General features: G+C 32.1%; 1 protein-coding gene across 2 annotated transcripts in view; it reads right to left on the reverse strand.

Annotated features, from left to right (window-relative positions):
- Positions 1-2,341: 2,341 nt before the first annotated feature.
- LOC126745973 (importin subunit beta-1) overlaps positions 2,342-19,337 on the reverse strand; it is a 49,578-nt gene continuing 32,582 nt past the window's right edge. The window contains exons 16-17 of one of the 2 annotated variants that reach the window (XR_007663759.1): positions 11,922-19,205; positions 2,342-11,417 (exon numbers count right to left, since the gene is read on the reverse strand). Coding sequence is in view for 1 of the 2 variants with exons in the window: in XM_050454030.1 (XP_050309987.1) it covers position 19,205 (1 nt within the window). In the remaining variant the exon portion in view is untranslated. Of the gene's footprint in view, positions 19,206-19,337 lie in introns of both variants that reach the window. The other variant, XM_050454030.1, reaches the window with a different exon arrangement.

Consider the following 19,337-nt stretch of genomic DNA (forward strand, 5'->3'; position numbering starts at 1 on the left):
CTATCCGTTGTTTTCTCTTATGCCTGTGTGTGGGAAAAAAAAGACAACAGCTAAATGAAATACGTTTATTGTTCCTGATATGATAACTACAAAAAAATATCCATAAGAAAAAATTTAATCCGCGGTAAACAAAAATTTACAATAAACCGTTAATGGCGCTATAAAACGAAACCGTTTTAGGGAAATGGAAAAAAAACGACCGACAGACATTAAAGTGTCCCAAGGACATTCTGCTTTTTCTTAAATTCCAGGCAATTGGATAAGTTTTTCCAGATTTTTTTAAAACTGAAATAAATTTTTCATTCGATTCCAGGCACTTGAATGTCCATAGAAAAATCCACTCCATCAAGTGCCTGGAATTAGTCAAATATTTCCATCACTTCCAGGCAGTTGACAAAATAAACGTTCTAAAAAAAAGTAAACAGTAAAAAAGAAAACTTGACAATATAAAGGGACCCCTTTAAATCCATAACAGTCAAGCATTACTTTATGATTCACACAATTAAGGACAGAGTACCTCTGCTGCCTTGAAGAGAGAAAATGGCATCCTGAGGTACTAAGTGAAACCTATATTCCCAATAGACTTTGTTCTTTTAATAATTCTTAATTTGACCATTTACTGATATTCAGAGATTTATAGGTGAGCTCTTTTAATATAAGCAAGCGTGAAAACATTACTTGCTACCAGGTGAGTAGAACTCGATTCGTTGGACCTTACAAATTTTTTAAATTAAATTTGGACCAGATCTATCCCTATTTCCAGGTAATGTCGTATTCCAATTTCTCTGGAAAGGCTCTGTAGAGATCTCCGATTGGATTCGTTTAAACTAGGAATTTGAGGTACAAAACAAGCCTCTCTTACTCTCTGGGAATTTTGGTTTAATTACTGGTAGTTATATGTAGTATAGTTTTCAGGCAGCTATGATTAAAAACCCCTGAGATCTAACTATAAACAACAATTTTTCATCTTAGCAATGCGAGTATTATTTTAAAAATGAACTCTAAGCCAGAAGGTTCCTGATACATTAGCTTTTATTTACCTCAATTATTATACACACCTGTAAGTTTATATTGTATGTAATTTCAATGGTAAATAATAAATGTTATTATTATCCCTAAGGGTCTTGTGTGATGTCCTATCCGTTGTTTTCTCTCATGCCTATGTGTGGGAAAAAAAAAACAACAGCTAAATGAAATACGTTTATTGTTCCTGATATGATAACTACAAAAAAATATCCATAAGAAAAAATTTAATCCGCGGTAAACAAAAATTTACAATAAACCGTTAATGACGCTATAAAACGAAACCGTTATAGAGAAATGGAAAAAAAACAACCGATAGACATTAAAGTGTCCCAAGGACATTCTGCTTTTTCTTAAATTCCAGGCAATTGGATAAGTTTTTCCAGATTTTTTTAAAACTGAAATAAACTTTTCATTCGATTCCAGGCACTTGAATGTCCATAGAAAAATCCACTCCATCAAGTGCCTGGAATTAGTCAAATATTTCCATCACTTCCAGGCAGTTGACAAAAGAAACGTTCTAAAAAAAAGTAAACAGTAAAAAAGAAAACTTGACAATATAAAGGGACCCCTTTAAATGCATAACAGTCAAGCATTACTTTATGATTCACACAATTAATGACACAGTACCTCTGCTGCCTTGAAGAGAGAAAATGGCATCCTGAGGTACTAAGCGAAACCCATATTCCCAATAGACTTTTTGTTCTTTTAATAATTCTTAATTTGACCATTTACTGATATTCAGGGATTTATAGGTCAGCTGTCTTAATATAAGCAAGTGTGAAAACATTTCTCTATTACTTGCTACCAGGTGAGTAGAACTCGGTTGGTTGGACCTTACAAATTTTTTAAATTAAATTTGGACCAGATTTATCCCTATTTCCAGGTAATTTCGTACTCCAATTTCTCTGGAAAGACTGTGGAGATCTCCGACTGGCTTCGTTTAAATTAGGAATTTGAGGTACAAGACAAGCCTTTCTTACTCTCTGGGAATCCTGGTTTAATTGCTGGTAGTTATATAGTATATAGTAGTATAGTTTTCAGGGAGCTATGACTAAAAACCCCAGAGATCTAACTATAAACAAAGATTTTTCATGTTCGTGATGCGAGTATAATTTTAAAAATGAAATCTAAGCTAGAAGATTCCTGATACATTAGCTTTTATTTACCTCAATTATTATACTCACCTGTAAGTTTATATTGTATGTAAATTCAATGGTAAATAATAAACGTTATTATTATCCTTAAGGGTCTTGCGTGTGATGTCCTATCCGTTGTTTTCTCTTATGCCTGTGTGTGGGAAAAAAAAGACAACAGCTAAATGAAATACGTTTATTGTTCCTGATATGATAACTACAAAAAAATATCCACAAAAAAATTTAATCCGCGGTAAACAAAAATTTACAATAAACCGTTAATGACGCTATAAAACGAAACCGTTTTAGGGAAATGGAAAAAAAACAACCGATAGACATTAAAGTGTCCCAAGGACATTCTGCTTGACTCGTGTACTTTAAATAAAACAAAACAGAATATCCCGTTAGAAAAAAAAAAGGAAAGAACACTCGCCGAAGATAAAGTGATACAATAATGATAATAAACCTAAAAGAGCAAAAAGAATATAAATGTTGGAATACAGCCGCGCACAGCACAGTACTTACTGGATGCAGCCACTTGCAACCGGCCATTTGAGCTATAAACTTATACACTATCATAAGGGATCATCAGTCTTCATTTTCACACTGTATAAAACGAACTATTGTCAAACATCGGCTCGTCAAGCTCGCCCGGCCCGTTTAACGAATGTTCGTCTACAAACATTTGTAAAACGGACTCTTTAGCGCTTATGTAACAACAATCATGGCACTGACAAACTGAAACACACAAGCAAAATAATGCATAAACCTTTTCGAGGGTCTGAAATTCTCCAATATCACGCACTGTTTGTTTATTTGTAATTTAAGTAGTAATTACAGTGGGTTTTTTTTTTTAAACATAAGTGAGATGGTTAAAATTATCGCGGCCCTTAGAACTATCACAGTTGGTACTATTACGGTAAATTAATCGAAGAGCGAGATATACAAAAGGGAACTATTGAAGTACTAAAGTGGCGCCCTCGAAACGAAAATGCTGCTGTTTAATAATTTGGAACTTCAAGGAAAAAATGCGTGAAGTAAATGTCTTTTTAGTACAGTTGTGTTATACAATGGCTGATAATTAGTACAAAATATTCACAGAACTTTGTCCTATTTGAATATTTGTACTAGAACCGACTTGTGCGTGGCCAGAGGCCTCGCACCACCAAGTAGTTTCTTTAATTGTTCGTTTTTTTGCATTTAGATTGCAACGCTTTAAAAATATCTATAAGTGGAGGAATCTTGAAATTAATGAGATTCCAGACAATTGAGGATTTTTTGATAATTTTTTTTCTTAAATTCCAGGCAATTGGATAAGGTTTTTCTGATTTCTTTGAAAATTCAGTCAATTTTTCATTCGATTCCAGGCAACTGAGTTTTTTATTTATTCCAGGCAGTTGAGTTAAAATTTCTTGGTTAAGATCTGTATAAAACTGTTCTAAATACAGATTGTTAAGCCCTGTATAAAATTTCATTTAAATTTTACTTTGTACCGATGCGAGGAGAGCTCCAAGACGGCGAGTGGGAGAGGGAGAAGTACATTATTATCATAGAACATGTCTGTCTGCAAGCAAAGTAACAATATAATCGATTAAAGTTTACGTTTAGTAGCATTAATAAAATTATCAAACAAATCAATGTCTATAATTAAACAGTCAACATCATAATTAAGTTGTGTGAGAGGGCAAGTGGTCCTTCGAAATCCAGTGATTCAAACCCCTCCAACACAGATTTTAATACATAATTAATTTAATTTATAGTAAAAAAGAATAATTCGATGCAAAAATTTTGAAATTTCCATGTTGTTTTATTTCCAGGCAATCGAATACGTTTTTCCAGATTTTTTGCAAAATTCAATCAATTTTTCGTTCCGATTCCAGGCAATTCTATTTCCATGGATAAATTACTTCAGAATCTTAAGGAATTGAATTTTTTTTTAATTCCAGGCAATTGAGTCATGAATTAAGTGAAAAAATTGAAATTTATGAGATTTTGAGGCACTTCAACTATTTTTTGATAATTCAACGTAGTATAAGCCATTTTTCTTAAATTCCAGGCCATTGTAAATTCCAATTAAGATTTCTTTTTTAAATTCAGTAAATTTTTCATTCGATTTCAGGCAGTTAAATGTCCATGGAAAAATTACTATTTTTCTTAAATCCCAGGGAACTAACTAATAATTGGAATACCCTGTATCTTGGAGAGAAAGCATTTCTCACATATTTTTATATGATAAACTAGTACTTGGACGTGGTTAAAATTTTATTGGCTAAGATCTGACCCACTCTGCATAAAACTGTTCTAAATACAGATTTTCATACATAATTAATTTAATTTATAGTAAAAAAGAATAATTCGATGCAAAAATGTTGAAATTTCCATGTTGTTTTATTTCCAGGCAATCGAATACGTTTTTCCAGATTTTTTGCAAAATTCAATCAATTTTTCGTTCCGATTCCAGGCAGTTGAATTTCCATGGATAAATTACCAGAGAATTTTAGGGAATTGATTTTTTTTTTAATTCTAGGCAATTGAGCCTTGAAAAAAATGAAAAAATCTAGAAATTTATGAGATTTCAGGCACTTCGACTATTTTTTGATAATTCAGCCTAGTATAGGTCATTTTCTTTAAATTCCAGGCCATTCTTAATTCCAATTAGGATTTCTTTTTTAAATTCAGTCAATTTTTCTTTCCATTCCAGGCAGTTAAATGTCCATGGAAAAATTACTATTTTTCTTAAATTCCAGGGAACTAACTAATAATTGGAATACCCTGTATCTTGGAGAGAAAGCATTTCTCACATACGTTTATATGATAAACTAGTACTTGGACGTGGTTAAAATTTTATTGGCTAAGATCTGACCCACCCTGCATAAAACTGTTCTAAATACAGATTTTCATACATAATTAATTTAATTTATAGTAAAAAAGAATAATTCATTGCAAAAATACATTTTTCCAGATTTTTTTCAAAATTCAATCAATTTTTCGTTCAATTCCAGGCAGTTCAATTTCCATGAATAAATTACCTCAGAATTTTAGGGAATTGAATTTTTTTTTAATTCAAGGCAATTGAGCCATGAATAAGTAAAAAAATAGAAATTTATGAGATTTTGAGGCACTTCAACTATTTTTTGATAATTCAACGTAGTATAGGCCATTTTTCTAAAATTCCAGGGAACTATCTAATAATTGCGACACCCTGTATCTTGGAGAGAAAGCATTTGAAGAGAAGCAACAAGCAAAATAATTCAACGCATTTTTTTTAAACATTAATATTATAAAACCAAATTCTTCATCTTCTTTCTAACCCAAATAACATACTAAAAAAAATAAACGTCCAATATGACATTAAGCGGATTTGAACCACGGATCCTTTGCATGGAAATCATAAAAACTATGACAAGGATACTTACTGGAACGTATTTTTAAAGTGGGTTTAATTGTATCGCTTTTTTTATTTTTTTGTTAAAATTTAGTGAATTTTTCATTAAATTCTAGGTACATAGATCAGCAAAAGATTTTTTTCAAAGTAAATTTCCATGCTTTTTTAATTCCAGGCAATCGGATGCATTTTTCCAGATTTTTTTCAAAATTCAATAAATTTTTCGTTCCGATTCCAGGCAGTCGAATGTCCATGGATAAATTACTTCAGAATTTTAGGCAATTGAATATTTTTTTATTCCAGGCAATTGAGCCATGAATAAGTGAACAAATGCAGAGTTTTATCAAAATTTCAGTCTAATGAATCAATTTTTGTAATTTTCACGTAGTTTGGTCTATTACTCTTAAATTCCACGCAATTTAACATTTTCTGGAGTAAATTTCCTTGTTTTTTTTTTAATTCCAGTAGTAGTTTATTTAATTGTTCGTTTACTTGCATTTAAATTGCAACCCTTTAAAAATATCTATAAGTGGAAGAATCTTGAAATTTATGAGATCCCAGACAATTGAGGATTTTTTTGATAATTCTTTTGCTTAAATTCCAGGCAACTGGATAAGTTTATCCTGATTTCTTTAAAAATTCAGTCAGTTCATTCGATTCCAGGCACTTAAATGTCCATGGAAAAATGATTTTAAAACATTCTAGACAACCGAGTTTTTTTTAATTTATTCCAGGCAGTTGAGCCACGAATAAGTGAAAAAATGCGGAATTTAGTCAAGGTTTTAAGCTGATTGATGCATCCAGTTTTTTAAAATTTTACGTAGTTCAATCTATTTTTCTTAAACTCCAGGCAACTATTTTATAATTGCGACACCCTGTATCTTGGAGAGAAAGCATTTCTCGCATATGTTTATATGATAAACTAGTACTTGGACGTGGTTAAAATTTTATTGGCTAAGATCTGACCTACCCTGCATAAAACTGTTCTAAATACAGATTTTCATACATAATTAATTTAATTTATAGTAAAAAAGAATAATTAGATGCAAAAATGTTGAAATTTTCATGTTGTTTTATTTCCAGGCAATCGAATACATTTTTCCAGATTTTTTCAAAATTCAATCAATTTTTCGTTCCGATTCCAGGCAGTTGCATTTCCATGGATAAATTACCACAGAATTTTAGGGAATTGAATTTTTTTTTTTAATTCCAGGCAATTGACCCATGAATAAGTGAAAAAATAGAAATTTATGAGATTTTGAGGCACTTCAACTATTTTTTGATAATTCAACCTAGTATAGGCCATTTTTCTTAAATTCCAGGCCATTACAAATTCCAATTAAGATTTCTTTTTTAAACTCAGTCAATTTTTCATTCGATTCCAGGCAGTTGAATGTCCATGGAAAAATTACTATTTTTCTTAATTTCCAGGGAACTATCTAATAATTGCGACACCCTGTATCTTGGAAAGAAAGCATTTGAAGAGAAGCAATAAGCAAAATAATTCAACGCATTTTTTTTTTAAACATTAATATTATAAAACCAAATTCTTCATCTACTTTCTAACCCAAATAACATACTAAAAAAAATAAACGTCCAATATGACATTAAGCGGATTTGAACCACGGATCTTTGCATGGAAATCGTCAAAACTATGCTTAGGATTCTACTGTCAAGCATTTTTAAAGCGGGTTTAATTGTATCGCTTTTTTCTTCAAAATTCAGTGAATTTTTTATTTAATTCTAGGTAGATCAGCAATTTTTAAAAGTAAATTTCCATGCTTTTTTAATTCCAGGCAATCGAATGCATTTTTCCAGATTTTTTTCAAAATTCAATAAACTTTTCGTTCCGATTCCAGGCAGTCGAATGTCCATGGATAAATTCCTTCAGAATTTTAGGCAATTGAATATTTTTTTTATTCCAGGCAATTGAGCCATGAATAAGTGAACAAATGCACAGTTTTATCAAAATTTCAGTCTAATGAATCAATTTTTGTAATTTTCACTTAGTTTGGTCTATTACTCTTAAATTCCACACAATTCAACATTTTCTGAAGTAAATTTTCATGTTTTTTTTTAATTCCACTCCATCAAATGCCTGGCATTAGTCAAATATTTCTAGCACTTCCAGGCAGTTGACAAAGGAAACGTCCTAAGTCCAGGAAGACCTGCAAGACATGATGAACATTTTAGGTGCATAGATCTCGGTTGATTGTACTTAAATTTGGACCAGATTTATCTATATTTCCAGGTAATTTTGTATTCCAACTTCTCTGGAAAGGCTCTGTAGAGATCTCCGATTGGCTTCGTTCATATTAGGAATTTGTGGTACAGAACCAACCTCTCTTACTCTCTGGAAGTAAGAGATGTAGAACAACGACCTTTCACCTTAGTGATGTCAGTACAATTTAAAAAATGAACCCTAAGCTAGTAAAGGGTAAGGGACGTTAACCTCCGAGTAATTTAAAATTATGTACTGAACCAATCAATGTCAGTATCACGAAATAATCTTAACCAAGTAAAGAGTTAAACTCCAAAACTTGTACATTTTATTCATTACACTTTACCCCTATCCTGGACATAATAAAGTAGAGAAATACTGGTTTCATGCTAGGACCCTTTTGTATATTTCGCTCCTCAATTAAGAAGTTCTGAAACGACACACGCGAGATCTAAACTATACCGATTCGCTGTAACTTAGTAATTAAAAATCCCACCGTAATATTCGGCGTTCACGATTAAAAAAAAATATATATATATAGTAGTTCGTAGGCCTCGGTATGAAAAATCGTAATTTAATCCTTACACAGTAACGTGGAAAAATCCTTATTGTACTAAATGAGAAAAAAAAAGTTTAAATTAACTTACATACAAAATAACGATCATGCTTCTTACATACTAGTTCATACAGCCTTGTTTTGCACCGTGGGGGACGTCGGTTTCGGCCAAATGGAACCACAAAAGTCTATATTATATAAAACGTGTGCGTCTTGTCCATTTTGAGTGTATATAGTAGTTAGTATTTAGATGAGAATTAAAAATTACTAATGTACATAATGTGATCCTAATACCATTTTGTTTGTTGGGGAAACAATTTAAAACGAAAAACTTTGGGTATATCTGGGTCTAGAGCAAATATAATTAGGCTCAAAAAACGTGTCAAAGAAGGCATCGGTAACTACATTAAATAACGAACTAACTACCATTCCCAAGATATGTCATTGTATATACGTTTTTTTTTTTGTGACAAATTACAAGGTTAGATATGTATCGTATGTCGCAAAACGCAACGCGGTAAAAAAATAAATCTCTATGGAATGCCGTCCGTTCGTTCCTTAGCCGTCCATTAATAATTACGCCCCCACGGATAAATATCACATACATACGAGGAATCGATAATTATATAATCGTTACGATTTATAATTACGCACATTGGAAGGGTTTCTTTATTCTATATTTTACATTCAACAATTTCAATATTAAAAAACTAATGGAATTCATCGTATTTTTTTTGTTTGTTTGGCAACGGTTCCCAGAAACCCTTCCAAATCACAGATTATTTTTTTGTTGTTTTTTTTGTTTTTAATTTGTTTAATGATCTACCCTCCCCTGGTAACTGCCCCTTTAACCCGTAAAGGCACAGTTTTGTTTTTCTAATTAATTAATTAAAGTTCACACGTTTAATTGAAGGCTTGGGGATTGACAGTAATTCTTAAACTGGTTTACCATATAGAACTTTTTCTTTTAAAATAAGACACAATAACAGCAGTGCCACCTATCCGGCGCAATATGAGTTAAATCACGTATGTGGCGCCATATTTGAATGTTATTCTCCATAGCGCCCACGTTAGAATGGCGGAAAATCTACGGTTTTCTTTAAAAAATTTTTATTATTTCAAAGAGTATGAATATAAACTTAAGGCAAGCTATCAGAGTACGACAATTAGCTTAATAATTAATTATTCCAGGCACTCCAAGTGTCTGAATTACCTGGAAGAACTATCACAGTATTTAGCGGAGAACCTTTAAAAAAAATTATTATTTTAGGAATGATCGATCGAATGTTATGTAGAAACTCAATTTTAATCTGAAAAACTAATGGTGTGTCATTGTATTGACCAAACCTATTGCGAAACATTTCATTTAGCAAAAATATTCATTTCTGCAATTTTTGAAAAAGTAGGGCAATTTAAAAAAAAATTATTATTTATTAAAGAAAAGTGTTCACATAATTGTCAATTGCCTCAAAGAAAAGCCTGTACAAATAAAAATGTTCTGGTTAAGAGTGTTTAACAGCAGCGCCATAGTAGTTAAATCACGAATACGGCGCCAAATTTGAACGTTACTCTCTATAGCGTTCACATTAAATTAATGGGAAATGTACAAGTTTCGTTGGAAAAAAATTATTATTTTAAAGATAATAAATATAAGCTTGTAACAAGCTGTTAGAGTAGATTAAAAATTGTTCCAGGCACTTCAAGTGACTCAATTGCCTGGAAGAAGAATTAGAGTACTTAGAAGAGGATTCCAGGCACTATATCCGAGACGCAGATACAAAATAAGCAAAAAATCATAATAAAATGACTGTTTTCAGATGTGATTAGATAAACTACAATAGACAATCACAATTTCAAAATAAAACTTAAAGTATTCAAGGAATGAGAAAGGGATGTGTTCGAAAAATTCACCAAAGAGCTCGAAACTGCTTTCCTATGTTAGAATATCTGAAATGCAAGAATCTTTGTCTGACAGAAAAGCCTGCACAAATAAAACTGTTCTGGTTAAAAAGTGTTTAACAGCAGCGCCATAGTAGTTAAATCACGGATACGGCGCCAAATTTGAACGTTACTCTCTATAGCGGCCACCTTAAATTAATGGGAAATGTACGGGTTTCTTTAAAAAAAAATTATTATTTTAAAGATAATGAATATAGGCTTGTAACAAGCTGTTAGAGTAGATTAAAAATTGTTCCAGGCACTTCAAGTGACTCAATTGCCTGGAAGAAGAATTAGAGTACTTAGAAGAGGATTCCAGGCACTATATCCAGGACGCAGATTTAAAATAAGCAAAAAATCATAATAAAATGACTGTTTTCAGATGTGATTAGATAAACTACAATAGACAATCACAATTTCAAAATAAAACTTAAAGTATTCAAGGAATGAGAAAGGGATGTGTTCGAAAAATTCACCAAAGAGCTCCAAACTGCTTTCCTATGTTAGAATATCTAAAATGCAAGGATCTTTGTCTGACAGAAAAGCCTGCACAAATAAAACTGTTTTGGTTAAAAAGTGTTTAACGCCATAGCGCCATAGTAGTTAAATTACGGATACGGCGCCAAATTTGAACGTTACTCTCTATAGCGGTCACATTAAATCAATGGGAAATGTACAAGTTTCGTTGGAAAAAAAATATTATTTTAAAGATAATAAATATAAGCTTGTAACAAGCTGTTAGAGTAGATTAAAAATTGTTCCAGGCACTTCAAGTGACTCAATTGCCTGGAAGAAGAATTAGAGTACTTAGAAGAGGATTCCAGGCACTATATCCAGGACGCAGATACAAAATAAGCGAAAAACCATAATAAAATGACTGTTTTCAGATGTGATTAGATAAACTACAATAGACAATCACAATTTCAAAATAAAACTTAAAGTATTCAAGGAATGAGAAAAGGATGTGTTCGAAAAATTCACCAAAGAGCTCGAAACTGCTTTCCTATGTTAGAATATCTGAAATGCAAGAATCTTTGTCTGGCAGCAAAGCCTGCACAAATAAAACTGTTCTGGTTAAAAAGTGTTTAACAGCAGCGCCATAGTAGTTAAATCACGAATACGGCGCCAAATTTGAACGTTACTCTCTATAGCGGCCACCTTAAATTAATGAGAAATGTACGGGTTTCTTTGGAAAAAAATTATTATTTTAAAGATAATGAATATAAGCTTGTAACAAGCTGTTAGAGTAGTTTAAAAATTGTTCCAGGCATTCAAAGTGTCTCAATTGCCTGGAAGAAGTAACAGAGTACTTAGAAGAGGATTCCAGGCACTATATCTAGGACGCATATACAAAAAAAGCAAAGAATCCTAATAATATGATTGTTTTCAGATGTGATTAGATAAACTACAATAGACAATCACAATTTCAAAATAAAACTTGAAGTATTCAAGGAATGAGCAAGGGATATGTTCGAAAAATTCACCAAAAGAGCTCGAAACTGTTTTCCTCTTTTAGAATATTTTAACTGCAAAGATCTTTGTCTGACAGAAAAGCCTGCGCAAATAAAAATGTTCTGGTTAAAACATGTTTAACAACAGCGCAATAATAGTTAAATCATGCATACGGCGCCAAATTTGAACGTTACTCTCTATAGCGTCCACCTTAAATTAATGGGAAATATACGGGTTTCTTTGGAAAAAAATTATTATTTTAAAGATAATAAATATAAGCTTGTAACAAGCTGTTAGAGTAGATTAAAAATTGTTCCAGGCACTTCAAGTGACTCAATTGTCTGGAAGAAGTATCAGAGTACTTAGAAGAGGATTCCAGGCACTTAAATACAAAAAAAGGGAATAATCCTAATAATATGATTGTTTTCGGACGTGATTGGATAAACTACAAATAGACAATCACAATTTCAAAATAAAATTTGGACTATTGAGAAAGGGTTATGAAAAATTCGCCAAAGAACTTGAAACTGCTTTCCTTTGTAAAGTTTCGTATAGACCTGAGGAGACGGGCCAAATTCGTGAAGTATGTACGGGCTCGATTGTGGGTGCGCTGCGATCCATTTTCTGTCGGTCTTTTCGACGCGCTCAAAGGGGGGCCCGTCGGAGGCGCGTTGGTACAAGTTAGTACGGTTTGTGGCAGCTTCCGAGGGAGACACGTCGGAAATTAATAAAAAAAATTAAAAACAAAATCTGTTGCGATGTGGAACGAAGACAAACAACTTGATTTAATCGATTTGTATAGGGGATTTCCAAATTTATGGGATCCAACAAATAGAGATTATTTTAAGAAGGACAAAAAGCTAGATGAAAATAGGCTTGAAATGCAATTACTATACAACCACTAGCGATTGCTATTAATGCTGTAGTTTCTTCGTCGTATGGAAGAATTATCATAGTACTTATAAAAGTATTTCAAGAACTTTAAGTGGATCGATTGCTTAGAAGAACTGTTAGAGCACATAATATTCCAGGCATATCAAATGTCTCAATTGCCTGGAAGGAGAATCAGAGTACTTCGAAGATTTCAGGCACTATGTCGGGGACACAGTGGCAAAACAAGCTAATAATTAATTATTCCAGGCACTCCAAGAGTCTGAATTGCCTGGAAGAACTATCACAGTATATAGTGAAGAATCTTAAAAAAAAATATTATTTTAGAAACGATCGATCATGCTATGTAGAAAATCAATTTTTAAGCTAAAAAACTCATAAATCTATCACTGCATTGACGAAACCTATTGCGAAACATTTCATTTAACAAAATTTATGTTTTTAAAAAGTTCGAAGTAAACAATTTTTCCATAAGAATAATTTTCTAAAACTATTTTGACTTTCAAAAAACAAGTGTAACACATAATTGTCAATTGCCTCATAGAAAAGCCTGTGCAAAGAAAAGTGTTCTGTTCTGGTTACAAATAAGAGTATGAATGAGTTAAATCACTTAAATTGCACGGTTTTCTTAGAAGAAACTAAAAGTTCCTTTAAAAAGAATAAATATAAAAAAATATTCCAGGCATTCCAAGTGTAAGTTCTATATGGCTATGGCATTTAAACCTTCAATTTAATAACTTTCTTACCCCCAACCTTCACATTAATAAAAAATAAATCAAACACCCACCCACCCACCTGAAACAACATCATCATCATCACCCGGACAAGGCACAACGCGGAGCGTCCGTCCTCCTATCAACAACAACAACAAAAAACGTTCATCACAAATCCTTACCGATCACTATTATTCACCACCGATAACGACTTACCCATCCATAATAAACATACCAAGCAGAAAATCTCTCTCCTCCACTTTATACCAGCCATCATCATCAACATGCAACAATGCAAATTTACCTGAGCGTTTATTCAATGAATTTAATCCAATGGAATCCGTTTGGTTCCGATGTATATTATAGTAGTAATGATTTCTTTTTTTTTCAGTTTTTTTTTTGGTTTTTAATTTAATTAAACTGGTATGGGTTAGAAAAGGACGTTTGACTGACTGAGTGCTTTATAGTTTTGTGATTTTTCAATTAAAAAAAAAAAGAGAGTTTCTGGGCAAAAACTCGCTTTTACTGTGACTCTTGGCAACTATATAATTATGCCTTAAATATTAGTATTATATATATGAAATTGTGTATAAGGGGTGTCCAAAAGCATCCAAAACACATTTATTAAATAGTTTACAAGGAGTCGCAGATAATTCCGATAAATGAGAGGCTCAAAGCTAAAGTGGAGCAAGTTCGTAAATTTTATTTACCCTTTAAAAGAAATTGTGTCAACTGTATACAGTTTTTGGACAATAATGGATCTAATTCAATGTTACTATGTTTAACGTTGCATTTTTTCCAGGTATTTTTGGTTTTCTCAAGGTTTTAGTATTTAGGTAATTTTTGCCTGGACAAAAAAGAATTTTTTTTAGTACAATAAATTGAATGAAAACTAAATGGAACTTGAATATTTTCAAACTCTCGCTCCGAATTCCTGGAGTAAATGACAAATTTGACGATTTTGCCTAAATTAATGTTTACTTCAAGTGCCTGGAAGATATAGGAAATTTCAATTTTTTTTTTTCAGTAATCTGATTCAAATGGAAAACAGGAATTTGAATATTATCAATTTTTTTATTCTAAATGCCTGAAAAAAATGCAAAATTTCATAGTTCTTTAACTTGTACTCCAAATTCCTGGAAGAAATAACAAATTTGATTATTTTGACAGGCATTCGGAGGTTGGAATAAATGACATTTGTAAAAAGTAATTTTTCCAGGTATTTTTAGACAAAAAATCTGAACGAGCAGTAGCCAGCACCACTGGCAAAATTCCACATACCAATTTTGCTAAATTATTCATCCAGTACTAAAATATTAATCCAGTGTCTCAAAAAAAGTATTTTATCAGACTTTAAAGTATTTTCCAGCACAATCCTGAAATAGGTGTCTAATGAAATTAAATGAAGAACCTCTACACCAAATTTCATGAACCTAACTATCATGGTTTTTGAGTTATGACACTTTGCCATATCGTCCGTGAGCCTGCAATATCTCCTAACTAGCATTTTCAGCAAAAATGACTTTTAGGCAACCCAACAGTCTTTACGTTACTGCGCATGAACTCGACTGTCAAAAATTTTTTCGCGCGTAAAATTGCCTTGTGGCAATATCTCCTAATGAATTGGCACGTTTTTTGAACGCAATTTCTCCTAACTGCAGTGTTTATCCACGCTTTCGAGCAAGAACTTGTTGTCGGCAGATTTCAGCTTCATTTTTCTAGTTTGTGATAATAGTTACTTGTGCAAAAGTGTTTTTTTAATAAAAATAGGAACTATTAGTTGTAAAGGTTCAATATTAGGAAAATTTATATACAAAAGTAATTAAAATATTTTTTGTTGTTGTAGGAATAAATATAGTGGAAAACCCACAAAGTAGTGTCGTTGTGCTTGGTAAGTAGTACAGTTGTCGGCAAAAAAATCGGAACAATCTAAGAAAAATATTTGAAAATAATTAAAATTACTATAAACTCTTTAATAAATTTTTCATGACTTTTTAGATACCGATAAAATGCTTTTAAACAGTTCCGGGCCTTATTATGAAGATTTCGCACAAATAACTGATGATGTGCTGCAAAACAGTTATTCCGACATATTCACAGATCCGGTTGTGGAAGATAGGTACCTCTGCAATAGTTAAAATGTTCTTTTGCTTTGAGCTTTATAACCGCCTGATAACAGTCGTGATTTCTCTAAAGCCACAAATTGCAGTTCTGACAATGCAGGTGACGATTACGTACCTTCAGATATATCATCAACATCTGATGAAAGTGTTTCTGCTGCGAGTTTACTATACTAATACAAATTATTAATACAAATTTACTAATACAAATCTGCCAAGAAGTTGAGACTGTTGGGAAACATAACGAAGGTCAGTTAGACAAAATAAAATAAGTTTATTTACGTTGACGTTGAGAACGTTTCACTCTTAGGCGTCCAGACAGACGTTGACTCGGACGTTGATATGAAGAGAGAATGGAAAATATCAGCAAAATATAAACAGAAGAGAAAGAAAACTAAAAGGTGGATGTAATTCAAATTTCTGTAGAAAGTCAAAAGTAAGAAAATGTTTTCAAATTACGGAAGCTCAGAGAGAAATAATTTTTAATTACTTTTGGAGCGAAATGTCGTGGGATCAGAAAAAGGTTTACGTTGCTTCAACTGTCGAAAAAATTTCCGTGAAACGTAAAACGCAAGAAAACTCAAGACAACGACAGAGGACTTTTGTGTATTACCTAAATGTTGACAATAAAAAATGTCGCACAATGTTTCTAAACACCCTTGCTCTTGGATACAAAACAGTCCAAGACTGGGTGAACAGTAGTGAATCAGGCATGCATCAGGATGAAGGCCGTAAAATAACTAAAAAGCGAGAAATTGCTTTACGCAACACTTCAAGTATACAGCACGTTGATACGTTTTTAAATTCCTTACCTAAGCTACCCTCTCACTATAATAGAAAAAATTCAAAAAAGCTGTTTTCGGAGGTATTTAAAACAAAACTTGAACTTTTTAAGGTTTATCAAGAGTTTTGCTCAGAAAAAAAATTACCATCAATCACCAGGAAATACTTTACCGAGGAGATTTAAGGAATTAAATTTATCTATATATACTTTAAAAAAAGATAAATGTAACGTTTGTACCTCTTATGAGAAAGGAAATCTAGCAGAAAGTGACTATCAAGAGCATATTCGCAGGAAAGATCGTGCACGGGAGGAAAAACTGAAAGATAAAAGCGAGGCACTTTTAGATAATTGTATCTTAATTTCAATGGATCTGCAAGCAGTCAAATTATCTCCATACTTGCAGGCCAATGCTCTTTACTATAAGACAAAATTATGTTGCCATAATTTTACTATTTATAACATGAAAACGCATGATGCGTGTTGCTATTGGTTTTCTGAAGACCAAAACAGCGAGTTGAAAGCGTCTACTTTTGTTTCATGCTTGTTGGACTATTTAGAAAAAAAATGTGTTTTAACAAGCGTTCCCATCATTATTTATTCGAACGTATCAAAATAGAAACAACATAATGGCGAATGCTCTTTTAAACTTTTCTATTAAATTTGGAGTGACCATTTACCAAAAATTTTTAGAGTCCGGACATCCCTACATGGAGTCCACTCTACAATAGAACGAAAACTGCAAAATCGAGAAAATTCATCTTCCTAGCGATTATTTGTCGGTTACTAGAGAAGCACGACATAATCCTAGACCCTACGAAGCGGTCGAGTTGTATTTTTGTTTTTTTAGAAACTATTTGCTAGCAGGCCATTTAAGGTATTCTTCCATACGCCCAGGAAAATCTGCAGATAATCCTAAAGTTACGGACATAAAGTGCATAAAATACGATAATCTAATTCAGATTAAAACAGTTTTTGATGGTAAATGGCAAACGTTGCCGGTGAGGCCGAAAAATCTTGAGGTAATAATGGAATATCCCAAGATGCATACTCAACAATGTAAAATTCCTGTAAGTAAATTTAAACACTTGCAAAAGTTAAAAAGTGCTTTGCCATGAGATGTCCATCACTTTTATGATAGTTTCGCTCATTTATAGGTCTGATATTTATAAGTTTGTTTTTTGAGTTTCGTTATTAAAAGCACAATATTTTTTAATGTAGAAGAAGTAGTCTATAATGCCATCCAATATTTTTTGGTTCACTTAGTTATTTTTGAAATAAAACTTTTCATTTTTAAAAGAGTAATTTTATTTTATCCCCTTTATTCTTTTGTTTCAAATTACCCTATCTGTCTGTTTTTTCATATCAATAAATCCTATCTTAAAATAAAAACTTTTTATCAAAGTTAAAATAAATTACTCAAAAAACCCTTTTATAAAAACAATGTGAGCAGCAAAAATTTGGAGAGTTTTAACAAACTAACACAATATCAGTTTTTTGGCTCTTGTGAAAAATCGGGTAAAATTTAGTTAGGAGAAATTGCAGGCTCACAGACGATATTTTTTAATGAAAAAAAAAAAAAAATAGCCACCATTAAAAAAAAATTTTTACATCTTTTAGGATCTTTTTCTGGAAAAATCCTAAAATAGGTGTCTAATGAAATTAAATGAAGAGCCTCTATACCAAATTTCATGAATCTCACTGTCATGGTTCTCCAGTTATGACACTTTGCCATTTTTTTAAGAGAAAAAAATTACACACCCTAAAAAAATTTTGTTTACAACTTTTAAGATGTTTTCCAGAAAAATCCTGAAATAGGTGTCTAATGAAATTAAATAAAGAGCCTCTATACCAAATTTCATGATTGTAACTCTCATAGTTCTCGAGTTATAGACACTTTGCCACTTCTTTAGAAAAAAAAAATAGCCACCTTTAAAATTTTATTTTTACAACTTCCAGTATATTTCCCAGAAAAATCCTGAAAAAGGTGTCTCATGAAATTAAATGAAGAACCTCTACACGGAATTTCATTACTGTATCTGCCTTGGTTCTTGACCTCTAGATATTTTGCAACATTACCAAAAAAAATCTCATTTTTTGACAATTTTCATGGCCCACACTCAGCTTTGAACCCCTCAAATATGACTGTTCTGTAATAACATTGGACGATAATCACACAAATTTCCAACTTGATCCGTGCCATTTCTTAATTATTTATGCGCCAATTCTGTCCTTTTTTAACCCATTTACCATAATAAGGACAAAACCCCCTTCTGCACACGAATTAAAAACAAATAAAATTAATGCGTGAAGCGGGGGCCTCTGAACAAACACTAAACTACATATCGTTTCGATTGAACAACCACCACATGATATTACACTATATTTTTTTAAGCAACATATCGAGTAGACAGTGTAGACATACAAGTTTTAACAAAAAAAATATATTATAATTCATCCGTTGACTGAATCAATAATAATAAAAAAATAATAATTAAACATCAATGTTACTTACCCCGTAGCAATTTCGAATTACGTGGCTAAAAGTGTTCGATACAAAACGATAAAAACTGCGCGTTTCATTTCCTTTATAATATTATTCATATTTACATAAAACTTTGATTAACATAATAAAATTTCCTCGCATTTGCATCATTCAAAACGCGCAATTTTTTTCCCTGTTATTTTTTTTTTGCCCCCAACTAACAAATGATATAACTAAAAAGACGACCCCGACCCATACTCAGACTACCCCACGAGAGGGAGCGAGCGAGATCGAAATTAAAATAATTAAAAGAAACAAATTATTATTATTATGTTTGTTTGCTAAACTGCGGTCCATTCGCGAGACACTTTCGATAATTGAAAATTTTGATTGCGGTTCCGGTGTTAGTTGCCCAGGTTGTACCTTCCGTATCCCAAGATTACCGGGCCGATTTCGGGTGTGTTCGCGTTGGTCGTAAGATAGTCTGACTGGTACGTCATAAATCTGAAATAATAATAATAATAACAATAGTAAATATGTAGATAAAAAAATATATAAACAAATAAAAGGTCAATTGGTATCAGATATCCAAGCAGAGAATGTTGATTTAAAAAAAAACTCAATCTCTCGCCTAAA

This window comes from Anthonomus grandis, chromosome 16 (genome assembly GCF_022605725.1).
Source record: "Anthonomus grandis grandis chromosome 16, icAntGran1.3, whole genome shotgun sequence".
Lineage (NCBI taxonomy): Eukaryota > Metazoa > Arthropoda > Insecta > Coleoptera > Curculionidae > Anthonomus > Anthonomus grandis.